We start from the raw sequence: 16,713 nt of genomic DNA on the forward strand, positions 1-16,713 counted from the left end.
GAGTGTGACTCCAAATCCAGACCTCCATGGGTTAATAAATTTGATTTCCATTGATAATTTTTGTGTGATTTTGTTGTCAGCACATTCAACTATGTAAAGAACAAAGTATTTAATACGAATATTTCATTCATTCAGATCTAGGATGTGTTGTTTTAGTGTTCCCTTTATTTTTTTGAGCAGTGTATATATATATATATATATATATATGGGATGCAGTTAATTTACCGACTGGGGTAGATGGAACATGTGCAGAGAGAGTTAGATTTGGGTGGGTTATTTTATTTCTGTGCAGGGTAAATACTGGCTGCTTTATTTTTACACTGCAATTTCGATTTCAGTTTGAACACACCCCACCCAAATCTAACTCTCTCCGCACATGTTACATCTGCCCCACCTGCAGTGCAACATGGTTTTGCCCATTAGTGTGCTTTTTTGGTTTGCTAACAAACCTGAATAAGGCCCTATGCTTGTTCTATTATTGCCAGATGGTGAGAACAGTGGAAAGTTTATTAAAAATGTTCACAATATTTTTTTATATTTTAAATTTTAACTTTTTTGTTTTCAAAAAGTGGAAGTGAAAGCCAGTGTCTGTGCTTTTACTCCCACTGTGCATCTGTTGGCCAGCTGCGGATGCGTGAACACTGGCCTTAACTCTTACTGTACTACTCCAGGGTGGTATCGCTGAGACAACTTTATCAGCTATTAAAATATTATGTACACCTTATTGATATAGCCTATTATGGTGGTCACAATACATGTCAGATGAAATGTAGAAGGGACTGTTAGGATGCTAGTTTATTGATAAAAGCAGGTGACAGGTTATCAGTGCTAATAATACAGGGGTTAATAGTGATAACACAGCAGTGGACACGATAGTGCGTACTACAGGAATCAGGGTCTCTCACCTAGAGCTAAGTACTGTGCATCTGGGGTACTGTGACATTTTACACAGTAAAAATGGTGTCAGGTGCAGATGCACATAAACCCAGCAGCAATGTCATTGGGTCAGAGGTTGCACCTCCCGACAGACTCTGGGTCCTAGTGCCCAGTATTTATGCACAGAGAGAAGACTGTGCCGGAGCGCACTGCTCTCCAACACACCTTAGCCATACCTCCCAACTGTCCCAATATCCGCAGGACAGTCCAGTTTTTTTGGTACTGTCCCGCTGTCCCACCTGTGGTCCGCAGTGTCCCGCGGTGGGGGGGTCAGTTGGGAGACTTCTGTCACTGCTGCTCTGCTTAGCAGAGCAGCGGTGAATAGATGCTGTGCGCATGCGCGCAGCGTCTATTCACAGGTGGCAGAGGGAGAGAGGGCTGGGCATGCCCCCTCAGTGATGAGGAGAGAGGGCTGGGCATTTAGGTGACAAAGGGTGAGAAGGCTGGGCATGCCTCCTCAGTGATTTTCAGTGAACAGAGCATGTTGTCTCTCCTGGAATGGGTCATGTTGAAAGGTATGCAAAAGGTTAAAAAAATGACATGGTTGCAGCTGTTTTTATCAAAACTGAAACCGACTCAAAACAATTGAGTGGTTTTGCCAAAACCAAAGCAAAACCAAAACATGGGTGTCCACACACATCTCTACCCGTTATTTGTGCAAGAATTCCTATAACAAAATATATGCATATACAAAAAAGAAACATAATTTGAAAAACTATTTAGTCAAAAGTGCCCTACCAACTACACCTAGAAGTACTACAATTGTTAAGCATGTTATGGATCATATACACTGAAGAACTACAGTATGTGATGTATATGGGATGTATTCTTTTTTTTTTTTTTTAATAAATTTCTTTATTAGACAGCCATAGAGTCACAACATAAGTTACCAGGAATCAATTTGCAGGAGTATTCAGCAGTGACAAATAATAAAATTCAATAATGAATAAAATACAGAAAATTGAAGGCTGTACGGCTTTTTTGTTTTTTGTAGTAGAAGAGAAAGAAAGATAAGAACATTTCACATAGAGTAATATCAACACAGCCGTCTGGCAACAATAGTAGGGGGTATGATTCACCGGGGTGTACCACTATCCCCAACAGTAAGCAACATACATAATATGTAAACTAAATATCACAGCTGTGAGAGAGAAGGAGAGACAGGAAAGGAAAGGACAGAGATAGAAAGTAATGAGAAAGAAATATTACAGAGATACTATAGATAGGTGGTGTATATATTGCCGGGGGAGGGGGGGGGGAGTTAGTCTGAAATATAATCTGGATGAGGAGATGGAATCGTGGTTTTGGGGAGAACACTATAGTGTGCAGTACCATAACTTTGGAGAGTCGATGTTATAAGTGGAGTCAACTCATGGACCCTGTTCTTTAAAGTACAGAAAATCAGGTAATAATGCCCGCTATCCGACTAGTCCAGTACCACGTTGTGTCCCGGAATACCCTCCAAATACACGTCTATCCATAGGTAAACTCTCTATATAAATTCCCCACTTTTTATGGAAAAGTATAACTCCATTTTCAATTTGGAAAGTGGCCATTCGTCTCTCACAAAATAGTACGTCTAATAAAGCGGATTCCCATTCTCCTATCGTTGGGGCAGTTTTATATATCCAGTGTCTCAGTATCACCTGCTTTGCCACCGCAACCATCACGGTCAGCAGAGGGATCACCGGGGTGAGATCAAATCGTATCAGCCAGGGCGAGAAGTCAGCGAACAGCAGCGGGCCCACTACTCCAGGAAGAGTTAATTTGAGTAGTCGGGATAAATACTGGAGAATCTTACACCAAAATCGTTTAATTTTCCCACATAACCAGAGATTGTGTGCAAGGGATGCTCCACTTGCTCCACATTTAGGGCAAATGCCCGACTCACCCGGGCGGAAGTGTTGTCTTTGGGAGGGGGATATATACATCCTATTTACTGTCCTTAAATGTATTTCTTGTAATGTAGCGGATTTTAGAGCCTTAAGGACTAGATCAGTGTTCGTAGAGACCCCGCCCATCTCGGGTGCCCCTGGGAGTTCCTTCCGCCAGGAATCAGAGAGAGGGGACCAAGAGGGGGCTGACACCTCAATCAGGTCATTGTAAAGATATCGAATTTTGAAGGGATTTTGTCTGCAAAACGTGAGAGTGTCGAGAATTGTTCGAGTAGAGGCCCCTTTGCCTAAGGGGTCACGGAGAGAGTTGACATAATGGCGCGCTTGGAGAAACATGAAAAAGTTGGAGTGGGGTAAAGAGAATTTGTCACGTAATTGCATAAAGGAGAGCATCTGTCCACCAGGATCAAAGACATCCTTAATAGTGTATATCCCCTTACATTTCCATGTGTAAAAGTGACAATTATCCAGAGAGGAGGGGAAATTGGGGTTACCCCATAAAGGTATGTATGGTGACTCAAATGGGTCAGTACGAAATAGTTTATGGATGGAGGTCCAGGCCCTATAGGTATCCCAGAATAAGATATTAGTCTTAACTTCTTGGGGTAGTTCAGGTCTCGGCGTGTGAAGTAATGCTGCAGGGGAGTAAGGAGAGAACAGTGCCTCTTCCAATTCTAGGTTCGTGAATATGTCTGACCGTAGTAGCCAATCTGAGGCGAACTTAAATAGTGCTGATCTAGCAAACATCGTTATATTAGGCATACTCAGTCCGCCTTTTCGTTTATTAACATAAGTTCGGGCTTTGGGCATACGTGGTTTTGAATTTTTCCAGATAAACTTTGAAAATATTTGTGAGCAGAGTAGGGCGTCTTGCTTAGTGATCGTAACAGGGAGCATTTGAAGCAGATACGCCAGCTTTGGGAAGATAATAGCCTTTATCACCACTATCCTGCCCAACAGAGAAAGTTTAAGATCTTTCCAGGATTCTAATCGTGTTTTAATTTGTTGAATAATAGGTGCATAATTTAAGAGATATAGCCGGGAGAGTTCCGAGGGAATATAAATACCTAAGTATTTCAGTTTAGTAGGGGTCAGCGTGAATTGGGAAGAGAATTCGGAATAGAGAAGAGGGTCTGCTATGTCAGTCAGAGGGAGTAATTCAGATTTATGGGTATTTATGCGATAACCAGCAAAGGTACTAAAACAATGTATGGTGTCAAAAATAGCAGGTATCGAAGTGCGGGGGTTAGAGACAAATAAGATCATATCATCTGCAAATAGTCCAAGTTTAACTTCTTTTATTCCTACTGATATTCCCGAAAAGGCTGATAATTGTCTCAGTGCTACCGCCAGAGGTTCTAATGCTGCCGCAAAAAGTAAAGGGATAAGGGACAGCCCTGCCTGGTCCCCCTATGAATCGTTAAGGGTTGAGATAAATGTCGATTTGTGAAGACTTGTGTAGATGCATTACGGTATATGGTGTGTATAATGGTCACAAATTGGTCGGAAAATCCGAAACGTCGGAGTGTCTCAAATAGGTGGTCCCACGTCACCAGGTCAAATGCCTTTTCCGCATCCAATGATAATAGGATAGCGGGGTCACCCCCCTCTACCCCCCTCAGGGATTGTAGGACTGTTAGGACTTTACGGATATTGGTCACCGAGTGCCTGCCTGAGATAAAACCGGTTTGATCACTGTGGATTATTTCAGGCAGGATAAATTTTAGTCGGTCTGCTAACAGTTTAGTGAATAATTTGTAGTCCACATTAAGTAAGGAGATAGGGCGGTAAGAAGAGGGGAGAAGCGGGTCCTTGCCAGGTTTGGGTATAACCCAGATCAGGGCCGAGTTAAAATAGTGTGGAATAGCAAGTTTGGAAAAAATAGAGTTAAAAAAGGCTGTTAGAGAGTCTACTATTTTAGGTGAGAGTAATTTAAAGAATTCCCCAGATAGACCATCGGGGCCTGGGGTCTTCAGCGGTTTAAGGGCTTTAATAGCTTCCGTTACCTCAGTGATAGTAACAGGGGCCGTAAGGGAATCTGATTGATCTGGGGAGATCTGAGGCAACTGTAATGTGTCCCAGAAGGAGGTTTTTGGTAGATTGGTCAACGTTACTATGAGAGTAGAGATCACTAAAAAAGGAGTAGAAGATATCAGTGATCGCCTTCCCTTCGTTCTGCACCGCTGAGGTTGAATCCCTCAAAGCTGTCACATATTGGGGTCCTTTGTCGGATTTAAGTAAGTTGGAAAGCATTCGGTTCGGCTTATCTCCATATTGAAAAAATTTATATTTACCTGCTATAAGGAATCTATTATCCATATGTGTCAGAGTGTGATCAAATTGGGTCTTAGCGTCTCTATATTTCTGCTTGTTAGCTAACGTAGGTGAGGATTTAAAGTTTTGAAATGAGGAAGTGAGTGTAGATTGTGCTGCCCTATAAGTGGCTTCTTGTTCCCGTCTATATTTCGTCATGTATGCAATTATATCCCCTCGTAAAACAGCTTTAGCAGTCGGCCAAAATAAGGCAGGGTCAGACGTATGGTCAGAGTTGTTGAGAACATAAGAGTCCCAGGAATTCAACAACATAGTTTTAAAGTCTGGAGAAGCCGCCATCTTGGCAGGGAATCTCCAGTGTGAATTAGTACCCAAAGTGAGTCTACCTTGAAGCACAAGTGAAATGGGGGCATGGTCTGAAATAGTTATAGGGTTAATAGCTGTGTCAGTGATCCTGGGTGACAGATCGGTGGAGACAAGGAAATAATCTATACGTGAGAAGGAATTATGGGATGAAGAGTAGTAAGTGTATTCCAATTCTACAGGGTTATGGAGGCACCACACATCAATCAGTCCCAGCTGTGCAGACACATAATCCAGGTTGATCTTGGGTAGTCGGGTCCTCTGAGACGAGGCATCCTTCCTGTCCAAAACCAAAGAGGACACCATATTCATATCTCCTCCAACGATAAGAGAGGCATGCGAATATGGGCGGAGAATATTCGTTATCTCCAGATAGAAAGATTTATCATAGACAGCCGGGGCATAGATATTGCACAAGGTTAATCTGGTGCCTTCTAAGGTGATATCTAAGACAATGTATCTACCTAGAGGGTCGATAATCCGATGATGTATGTCAAACACCACTCCCTTACGGATAAGGATAGCGACCCCCCTTGCTTTAGAAGAGAATGAAGAAGATGCTACAACCTCTTGTCTAAGCATGGCAAGTTTAGCATGTTCAGGAGGGGTCAGGTGTGTCTCTTGAAGCATAGTGACATCAGCTTTTATCTTATTTAAATAGGTAAGGATACGTCTCCGTTTGATAGGAGAGTTAATACCCCTAACATTCCACGATAATATATTAAGTTGTGACATTTATAACATCATCAGAGGAATATAGAAGGATAGTAAGAGGTCTTGTGATAAGAAATATCATTATATAAGTAATCCAGATTATCATACAAATATACAATCTCCACCTCAGCCGGCTAAGCATCTGTAAATAAGAGGTAACGGAGAGGAAAGTAAGAGAAGTCGGAAAGAAGAGAAAAAGGTAAAGACAAAGATGAAGATAAATATAACATATAAGAGCGTCTACACCATCATACATCAGTATAAACTTTCAGTGTGAACCCGCTGCAATGTAGAACAATAGAAATAACAAAATAACCAACAGGCAATATGAAGATAATAGCCTCAAGGAAACGTCCCAATGACCCGTATAGAAAAAGAAGTGCTTTTCTAGATGGTCATAATAGGAGTTAAACCTAGATTACCTCACAATAGAGTAGAATTAGCAATTTATATCAAACAGTATAAGAACATGGACTAAGTCCCGGCATCAGGTTTCAATCATTATCAACCGCCTTGTTTGGGGAGGATGGTGGTGAGGTCGGGGACGACCGCGTGGTTTCACCCAGCACCATCATAAAGCCCTTAGCCGAGTCCACCGAAGTGAAATCTTTCGGACCTTGAGGGGTGAAAATGCGCAGCCGTGCAGGGTAAAGAAGAGCAAATCGGATACCATTTTTCACTAGTTGAGAGCATATTGGGGACATTTCTCTCCTGGCTCTAGAGACTTCCGCGGAGTAATCCTGAAAGAGAAACAGCCGTTGTCCATCCCATTGAAGTGGACCTTTGCTTCGGGCCGCAGACCATATCAATTCTTTATGTCTGAAGTTTAAGCACTTGAAGATAACCGGACGGGGTCTAGATTGGTTAGAGTCACGTGGGGGCCCCAGTCTATGAGCTCGTTCAATTTCCAACGATGAGAGTTCTTCGGGGATACCCAGGAGGCCTGGTAAATCGGAGAGGAGGAATTTCAGAAGATCAGGGCCCTTCAATGATTCCATAAGGCCCACAATTCACAGGTTGTTACGTATCGAACGATTTTCTAGGTCGTCCATCTTCATCATCATATGTTGACGTGTAGTTGTTAGAGAGACGACTTGCTCTTCAAGGTCTTCAATTTCTTTAAAGTTAACTCCAATCCTATTCTCGTTCACCGAGATTCTGCGGGACATAGAGCCGAGCTCCGATTTCAGGTCTGACACTGCAGTCATAAATTTATCTGCCTGAGCTTGTAATAAAGGTTCCACAGTTTCTTTAATTGCTTTCACTATATCCGAATAGGAAGGAGGAGCGGGGGGCGCCTTTGGGGCCATGGTAGGCGATGATTCAGCTGCGCTGTCTAGACTGACAGGCTGGGAGGACAGTGGCGGAGAGGTGGTGTTTGGTTCTCCGCGTTTATCGCCACTCCTATATCTTTGGGGTTTTGGTGTAGAAGATCTTAAGAATTTGTCCATAATAGTAATTAAGAGCTCATGAGGGTCGGACAGGTGATATGATTTGCCGTTGGTTATAAGAATAGGAAAATATCTACATCACAGTTGCGGGTGGTGTAAATTCACATAATGCTGTGAAATGTCTCCATTACTGGTGAACTGAGAGCGGGTGTAGTACACCGAGTTGACAGAGAAATGCAATTGTGTTTACCAGGTAGAAAATTGCTATCGCCAATATATATGGTAGCGGCGAGATTTAGAGGGCGTGATAGATAATATCAGTAACGTAGTATTTCAATTACGACGGCAATCCGGCCTGCGGTATCACCGCGTAAGCACGCCAACTGGAGACAAATTAGTAGGTATTGAGTAAATCTCACTCACCTCCCACACACGTGGCGATGGGGAGGGGGGGGGTGAAAGATGTAACTCACTTTGTGGTAGCGGATCGGAGAAATAGCGTCAAATCCTGGGATCAGCAATGGTAGTAACCAGAGTTATCTGTTTCAGTATGATGCGATTCAGGTCATATCAATCACAGGGCCCAGGTATAATCAGTAAAGGGCGAGGGGAGGTGGGGTATGGAAGCTCTGTGGTGTCCCTGTGATTGCAGGTATAGAAGAGGGCACATATAAGTATGACACCTACAGACCACCTCACCTCCGCATCCCTCTTCCACCTCACTCTGTTGGAATAGCTGGTATTTCTATTTCTAGGGGGAGAGAGGTGCAGGGAAGATGTCTTCGCCTCAGACGAGTATCACTGCAGTCTGAGGGAGATCCGTGCCAGCGCAGCACCGGAAGTGCGGTCACGCGGCTTTCTCTGTCTCCGAGCGCCGGGTCACGATCCCCGCTTCCCGGGCTTCAGGTACGATGCAGGGGGGGTCTCGTAAGCTTCCCAGCCAGCCGTGGGTCCAGGCAAGGGGTCTCCGTGTCCGCGGACAGTCCCGGCGCCAACGCGTCTCCCGGAGCTCCCCGGCGGGCAGGTGTGAAAATCGAGGCCGCGGCTCCGGTACCCGATGTAGGCCACAACCTGCAGAGGCCGTAAAAACGGTCTCCCGGCTCCGCGACCAAGCACACGGGCACCCTGAGCCGCAAGGTGGGATATAAGGGTATTATGGGGGAAATTATTTCTGCTGGAGATGTTGGTTTTTAAGGAATGAGCAGGAGGTCTAATTTCTTGCTGCCAGTCGCCTCTCCAGTCAGGCCACGCCCCCCCGGATGTATTAATTTTTACTTATTTCCTATTAGTGCCAGTATGGAACTTCCATATTTGTTGTTCACTTTTGTTATATTAAGTGTTGAAGAAACTTCATTTTTAAATTTGGCATACGCTGCTTAGTCTGTGCATTGCTCACTTTAGATACTTTATTTTCTCCACTGCTAAATCGACCTCCTAGTCAAACTGTACCTCCCAACACTTAGAGGGGGGTATTTCGGACTTTGTGCACATGTGGGGATGTGGACGCACATAACACATGTTAAAGGTTGTGTCTATGTTGCCTTCGTGCTAAGGACCTGGACGTGACAAAACGAGAGGGCAGGAGAGAACTTCCGCCCTTACAGCACCTACATGTCTTCTTCGTTCTCCGACCGTTTGGGGTAATTTTATTTCTCTATGCAGCATTGGACGCTCGCCACGCTTCGGGCTCGGTGTCTCGCTTCGCTCGCCACACTTTACTATTTCAAATAGATTGTGACATGGACCCAGGGGGTTATGGGAAAGGTCCTCTCCACAAAGAGAAACTAGACGCTACCAGGTCATATTAGAAGCATGGCCATGAATCATGACCCTATTTTGCATCATACTGGGTGCATGCCAGCATGTCACGTTCCCCTTTTGTGTCATGCTGAGGTTTAGGCTGTGGGGGGAGGATTAGGCTGTGTTTGGGTGGGGGATTAGGGTTAGGCTGCGGGGAGGGAGGTTTGGGGTTAGGCACCCCAGGGGAGGGTTAGGGTTAGGCTGCGGGGGAGTGACGGTTAGGTTTAGACTGCTGGGAGGAGGGTTAGGCACCACCAGGGAGGGTTAGGGTTAGGATGAAGGGACGGGAGGTTTAGGGTTAGGCTGCGGGTATGGTGGTTAAGGGTTAGAGAGGTTAGGGATTAGGGGTAGTATACTTACCAAGTAGCTGTTGGAATCCTGAGTGCCCAGATGCCGCTGTCGGTATACTGACTGCGGGCATCCCAAGTGCCAGGATCCCAATACCATCACATTTAGATCTGTAAGGGATTTTTTTTTTTTTATGTATGTTGCAGGTCTATATAGTATACTGATGTGGTTTACATTGTAATATACAGTAATTAACTGGTTGCGCCAACTAAGACTTTTACATGTGTCAATATGTTACTTTACTTTAATAATAATGTTGTGTTATTGTTTACAGTAAGAACATTTGCTGGAGAAGAATAATGGACAAGAATGACTTTAGGTCAGATGATTTGGATTATATGACCAGTGGGACATATACTTCACAATACAAGAAGATCTTCAAAACACCTATTTATGAAGAAGTGTAAATTTAGGTTTACTTGCAAAATAAGGCTCTTTACTGGTCTTGTTACTTCTATGAACATATTTGCTGCCAATAATCAAATCTAATCCCATCCTATAGACAGACTAAACAAAAGTGTAAAACCAATGAATAGCATTATAAACATTTATACATCTCTTATAGGGGGTAATTCTGAGTTGATCATAGATATGCTAAATTTAGCACATCCAGGATCATTTACTCTGACATGCAGGGAGACGCCAGCACAGGGCTAGTCCGCCCCGCATTTCAGGCCCTACCCCCAACCGCGCACAAGTACAAAAGCATTGCACAGCAGCAATGCTTTTGTACTTGACAAGTAGCTCCTTTCCTGCGCGCTGGCAGGGAGCTACTTGTCGCATTCTAGGTTGCAGCGGCTGCGTGTGATGTCACGCAACCACGGCGGCCCACCCTCCACACGGTCCGGGCACGCCTGCGTTGCCCGGACCATGCTCCCAAAACATACAGAGACGATCGCTGGGCTGAGATGCCGAAAACATCTCTGGCATGCACATGCGCCCTGCGGCGCATGCACAGTTCAGACCTGATCGCCCGCTGTGCGAAAACGCACAGCAGCCATCAGGTGTGAATTAGCCCCATTGTTCATAGATCAATGCATATAACTGATAGTCACCCATTTATAGCATTCTTCTGTCTACTATATATGATTTTACATTACATTTTTGAGAGTAAACCTTTTAATTATAGACTATGGGATCTATGTAATTAAGCCAATTTGTCCACTTGCCTTCTCCCCGTCATTACATGAGCGCCTCCATGGTGGCAGCAGGGCAGATGGGACTGTAGCTCCAGGTCTCCACATAAGAGAGGCACATCATCAAGACAGCATGATGATGACCGGCTGCACAGCTGGACACAGAGTCGGCCATGAACCAAATGCATTAAATTTGTATTTTTATTTTCCTCACAAATTATGCAATTTGTCTACTTTGGGAGACATTGGAACTGATAATGCAGAGGATGTACACACCCACTAGGCACTGGCCACACCCACACATTGCAGGTCACAGCTCCTCCTCTTCTCGCACTAGGTCCTTGATTATTTTTGGTCCCAGGCCCATTTGGCCTTTAATCTGGGTCTGGGTTGGAGCGCCCAGTGGAGGGAAGGTCAGCTGTGTTTTATATAATAACCAAATGCTGCAGATCTGATCTGCTCCAAACAAAAACTATGTAGAGGCCTATATATTATTAGCTGACATACATAGTTTTGCATAACGGTGGTCATGTGACCTAACTCGTCTACTGGAAACCATTTATATGTGATGATATATTGTTTTTGGGACTATATACTCTGGCATATTTTCTAAGTCTGTGTGCTGAAAATGCTCAACTGGAGCTACGTCTGTTCCTGCAATGTACAGTTGGCTAATTCAGACCTGATCGCTGATGTGCGTTTTCAGGTCTAAACTGCGCATGCGAAGCAGTGCGCATGTGCATGCCAGAGATGCAATTGGCATTTCAGCCCAGCGATCGCCTCTACCTGATTGACAGGCAGAGGCGTTCGCTGAGCGGGAGGGGGTGGGCCGGCGGCGTTTGGCTGCCATCTTTGGGGGAGGGGGCACAGTTCGGGCAATGCAGGTGTGCCTGGACCATGCTGGGGCGGGAGGTGGCGGCTGCGTGATGTCACACGCAGCCTCTGCGACCAGGGACACATCGAAAAGTCGCCTACCAGTGCTGGGGGGCAGAGAAAGCTGTGCAGAAGGAAGCATATTACAGTGCTGCCCTTTGATTACGCCAACTGAAGCTGCCATTATTATAACAGGGCAGACAGTGGTATTTAAAAATAAATAAATGTAAATACATTTGGCCAGATTACATTTCCCATTATAAGTATGGGGAATGCGATCTGATTCTTAAAAAAGAATACAAATAAAGGGATTGGAGCAGTTTTTCAACTGCTCCATAAGCCCTTTAATACATTTGAGTGAAAGTAAAATAATGTGAAAAGGGTGTGAAAACACCCCTTTTCACATTGTTTTAGTAAAAATAATGTTAATAAATATGCCCCTCAGTGATTTAGGCCAACCCTGAAAATAACCCTACTAAATACTTTGAACCAAAATACCTACATGATTCGTGTTAGTGCAATCTGCTATTTACATCACTACATCTATCTGATGTATCCCACCATTACTCTGTGTTACTTTTTGCTTAAATATCCATTATCTTGAATAGTAACAATTCTGTCTGATGTTTATAATAATATACTGTCAGGACATTAAGATATCACCAAGACCATCAAATTACTCTCGCATTCAATCTGGTGGCCTTCCTTGAAACCAGTGTCAAATACTTTTATTTAGCTCACGAGATTTGTTTCAGAATACAGATAGAAGAGAGATACCTGTGGGAGATTTAATATGTTTGCCCATTCCCAGTGTCGTCACTAGGGGAGTGCAGGCTGCACTGGGTCTTGCCATCCTAGGGAGTGACACCAAAATGCCAGGAGCCAGGTACGGCAATGTGACATTATCGTGCAGCGTCTGGCTCCCGGTCACTGAGAAGGAGCCAGCTGCGCGGCAAGAGTTTTTAGGAGGCACCCCGCATTTATGGGAGTTCAGAGCACACCCCAAGATTGATTAAAATGGGGATGTTCCACAAGGTCACGCTTTTTCTCCACAAGGTTATGCCCCATTTTCGGTGCGCGTATGGTCTAATTAGCGCACTGGGTGACACTAGCCCCAATGACAGCTGAAAATGTTCTCCATCTACCAGGAATCTTACTTATTATTGAAGTAACATTTAAAGAGTATAAATTATGTATATTTCTGAGTAATTGAACATCCAGGTAAGGTATGTTAGATGTTGCCCATTACAATCCCTCCAGGTCATCTCTAGGTAGGAAAGGCCTACTACCAGGGCCGGACTGTCCATCTGGCCCTTCTGGCAAATGCCAGAATGGCCGATGGGTCAGTCCTGTCATTCAGAGTGCCAGGAAGGCCTCGCGCAGTGCAGCCTTCGGCTCTCTGTTGTGGAATCTCCCCTACCCCCCTGCCCGTCTCATGGAAATGGGGGGGTGCCACGAGTCCACGCCCCCTTGACTCGCAGCACTCCCCCGTTGCTAGTGCCTGCACGCACCCTTTAGCGGCGTGCGCACCCCTGTCATGTGCGCATGCCAGGGACGATTTCGGCTCCCAGTCCGTCCCTGCCTACTACCCAAGGCTAATGCAATCGATTTGGAGAAACTTATTGTAAACCCAGAAATGTACCCCAAATGTTTCAGTTTATTTAATAAAGGGGTCAAACTAGCCTCCGGGTTTGATTTAAAGAGCAAGAGGTCATCTGCAAAGGCCGAGAGCTTTAATTTGTCATCCCCTATGCAAGCCCCATGCAACAATGATCGGTTCTTGAGGGTACAAATTAACTGGTCAGCCAAAAAGTTCAATAAAAGGGGTGATAGCGGACACCCCTGCCTTGTCCTTCTGAACATTTGAATGGGGTTACCGAGATGGCCATTGGCAAGTAATTGTCAGGTTGTAATTTAAAATTCTCAAATGGGTTTGTTGCATTCTCCAAATTACTTTTTGTCAACTGTTGTTTTATTACAATGTTAACATTATAAAGTTGTATATAAGACGTGATATGCTTCAATAAAAAAGTTATTACAAAACAAATTCTCAAATGGAAACTGTGTATTCATTAGTCAGGGTTCGGTACTGATTGGCGGCGGGCAGGATGCCGGCTGTCCATATCCCGACAGCGGCATCCCACCCGCCAGAATGCCGACAGCAGGGCGAGTGCTCAGAGTACCCTTGCAGGCTCGCTACGCTCACCACAGGATTTATTCCCGCTCTATGGGTGTCCACGACACCCACGAGTGGGAATAACCCTGTTACACCGTGATTCAGATTGGTCCAATTTCTATACAGCAATCATACATCGCTTACATCACTTTGAATACAAAAGCAACAATATAAAGCAGACACTCAATAAATCGGTTATATAATGTAAGGATGAAATCAATAATGTACAGTAGTAAGTGTTTTCTGCACTCTGCTAGTTGAGGCTGCTGATTTCTGTAGCTCTGTTGCACTTTGCGTCTGCCTTGCTTTTTTATACCATGTGACTGCTGCGTCCTCCTCCTGTCTACTCTAAGGGGGAGAGACCGACCTGCCTGCGTCCTGCTAAGTCGGCTATGTTCCCCCGTGAAAATAGACTCGGAGGCAAAGAATTTTGGGATAATAAACCGGTCACAACTTTATTTTGTTGCTTTACCTCATTAAACAACACGTTACAGGGCACCAAAATAAGCAGTGGGCAAGGGAAGCTTATGCTAACCAACCTGATTACCCGCCGGGGCGTGCCCCACCTACCCGGCAGGCGCCAGAGCCACACTCCTCCAGGGAACCCGCCCCCCACCCCCGTGGCACATATCATGCTCGCCTGGCACGCCACGCCCCATGACCTAACCGTCCAATGCTGGTGCCGAGCATGTGCCCAATCGCCGAGGGTGAATCTGCAAACCTTAGCTGGGTCCCCCCCTTTCCTATGCCTTGCGCACTGCTTCTTTCCACCACCCGTGGCTCTCAGGCCAGTCTGAGAGCCGAAGCCCCTACCCTGCAACTAGCGTCCAACGCTTCCTGGACTGCAGTGTTAAATAAATCGATTCCGACATCTGACAGATGCACTCCGTCCCCCCTGTACATACCCTCTCTACTGCTACTAATATCCCTATGCCGTATTATGCTACCCCCATCGCAATTGCCAGCTTACTCACAGCTGTGTTTACTTTCTTCCTGGCTCTCTCCACGCCCGCAACACGCCAAACTCCATACCATGTTAGCCTGGGGATGATGCTAGACCAGACAATTCTAGCCGCATTCCAGCGGTCCCTAATCCACGCCAAGTCAGCATGCATGGCCCTAAGCAAATCGAGGGATTTTACCTGCGCCTGTGGCGCCGACGCTCTAAAAACCTTTTGCCTAGACAATGCATCCGCTACAACATTTTGCTCCCCTGGTACATGCCTGGCTCTGAATGTGATATAATGCCGCAGGCAGATTGCGACTAGCCTCCTCACTAGCCTGATAACTGGCGGGCATGACGCACTTTGATTGTTTATAATCTGCACCACCCCTAAGTTGTCACACCAGAATTGTATGCGCATGTTGGCCAGCCTGTGACCCCAAATGTCTACTGCTACCACTATTGGAACAATTCCAAAACTGCCAAGTTCTTCGTCAGCCCTGTGTCCACCCATATGGCCGGCCACTGTTGTGCGCACCACTCGCCCTGCAGGTATGCCCCAAAGCCCGTGGCCCCAGCTGCATTGGTGAACAAATGCAGCGCCCGATTGTGTGCTGTTGCTGCTTGCCACATGCACACGCCATTGAAATGCAGGATGAATTCTTCCCACACTCACAAGTCTTCCCTCAGCTCCTTGGATATGCATATAAAATGGTGCCTTTTCTGAACACCTGCTGTGGCTTTCTCCAGCCTTCTTTTAAAGATTCTTCCCATGGGAATTACCCGGCATGCGAAATTCAGCCTCCCTAACAAAGACTGCATCTGCCCTAGGGTGACCTTCTTCGCTTTTGCGCACTGGCTGACCTCCCTACCCAGCTACTCAACTTTCTCCGCTGGCAACCTGCATTCCATTTTCTCTGAATCAATCTCTATGCCAAAGAATGATATTACTGTCTTTGTTCCCTCAGTCTTCTCGTGCGCAATGGGAATGCAGAATTCCCTTAGCATGCTCTGGAGCTCCTGCAACAATCGGTTGCACTGGGCCGCCTGCGGGGGCCTGCCAGCAAGAAATCATCCAAATAATGCGCGATTGCCTTTCCCCTCTTGCGCTCTTCCGGGCACCATTGCAAGAATGAGCTAAAAGCCACAAAGAAAGAGCAAGAAATTGCGCACCCCATGGGCAAACACTTGTATTTGAACACGTACCCATCAAAACGAAAACCCATGAGCCTGAAACTTTCGGGATGCAGGGGCAGAAGCCTAAAAGCGGATTCTATATCCAGCATCACCATGAGTGCTCCCCTGCCCTGCCTTGTCACCATCTGCACTGCTCTGTCAAATGACTGGTACTGAACTGAACACTACTCCCTGTCCAGTGCATCAGTTACTGATGCCCCCTCCGGGTATGACAGGTGCTGTATGAGCCGGAATTTCCCCATCGCCTTCTTCTGGACCAGCCCCAGAGGTGTAATCACTAATTCTGGTATTGGCGGAGCACTGAATGGCCCCGCCATCCTGCCCAGCACCAGCTCTTTCACAATCTTCTCCTGTACCACTAGCGGCTGTTCCGAAATGGATTTTAAATTTCAGTGATTTAGGCCAACTCTGAAAATAACCCTACTAAGTACTTTGAACCAAAATATCTACATGATTCGTGTTAGTGCAATCTGCTATTTACATCACTACATCTATCTGATGTATCCCACCATTACTCTGTGTTACTTTTTGCTTAAATATCCATTATCTTGAATAGTAACAATTCTGTCTGATGTTTATAATAATATACTGTCAGGACATTAAGATATCACTAAGACCATCAAATTACTCTCGCATTCAGTCTGGTGGCCTTCCTTGAAACCAGTGT

The 16,713-nt window shown here is 45.4% G+C and overlaps 1 protein-coding gene across 1 annotated transcript in view; it reads left to right on the forward strand.

Annotated features, from left to right (window-relative positions):
- The window catches only part of LOC135050906 (uroplakin-3b-like), a 79,311-nt gene extending 67,692 nt beyond the window's left edge, over positions 1-11,619 (forward strand). The window contains exon 6 of the mRNA XM_063957163.1: positions 9,996-11,619. Coding sequence (XP_063813233.1) covers positions 9,996-10,128 — 133 coding nt within the window. The 3' untranslated portion in view covers positions 10,129-11,619. The remainder of the gene's footprint in view (positions 1-9,995) is intronic.
- The last annotated feature ends 5,094 nt before the right edge of the window (positions 11,620-16,713 follow it).

Source organism: Pseudophryne corroboree, chromosome 2 (assembly GCF_028390025.1).
Source record: "Pseudophryne corroboree isolate aPseCor3 chromosome 2, aPseCor3.hap2, whole genome shotgun sequence".
NCBI lineage: Eukaryota > Metazoa > Chordata > Amphibia > Anura > Myobatrachidae > Pseudophryne > Pseudophryne corroboree.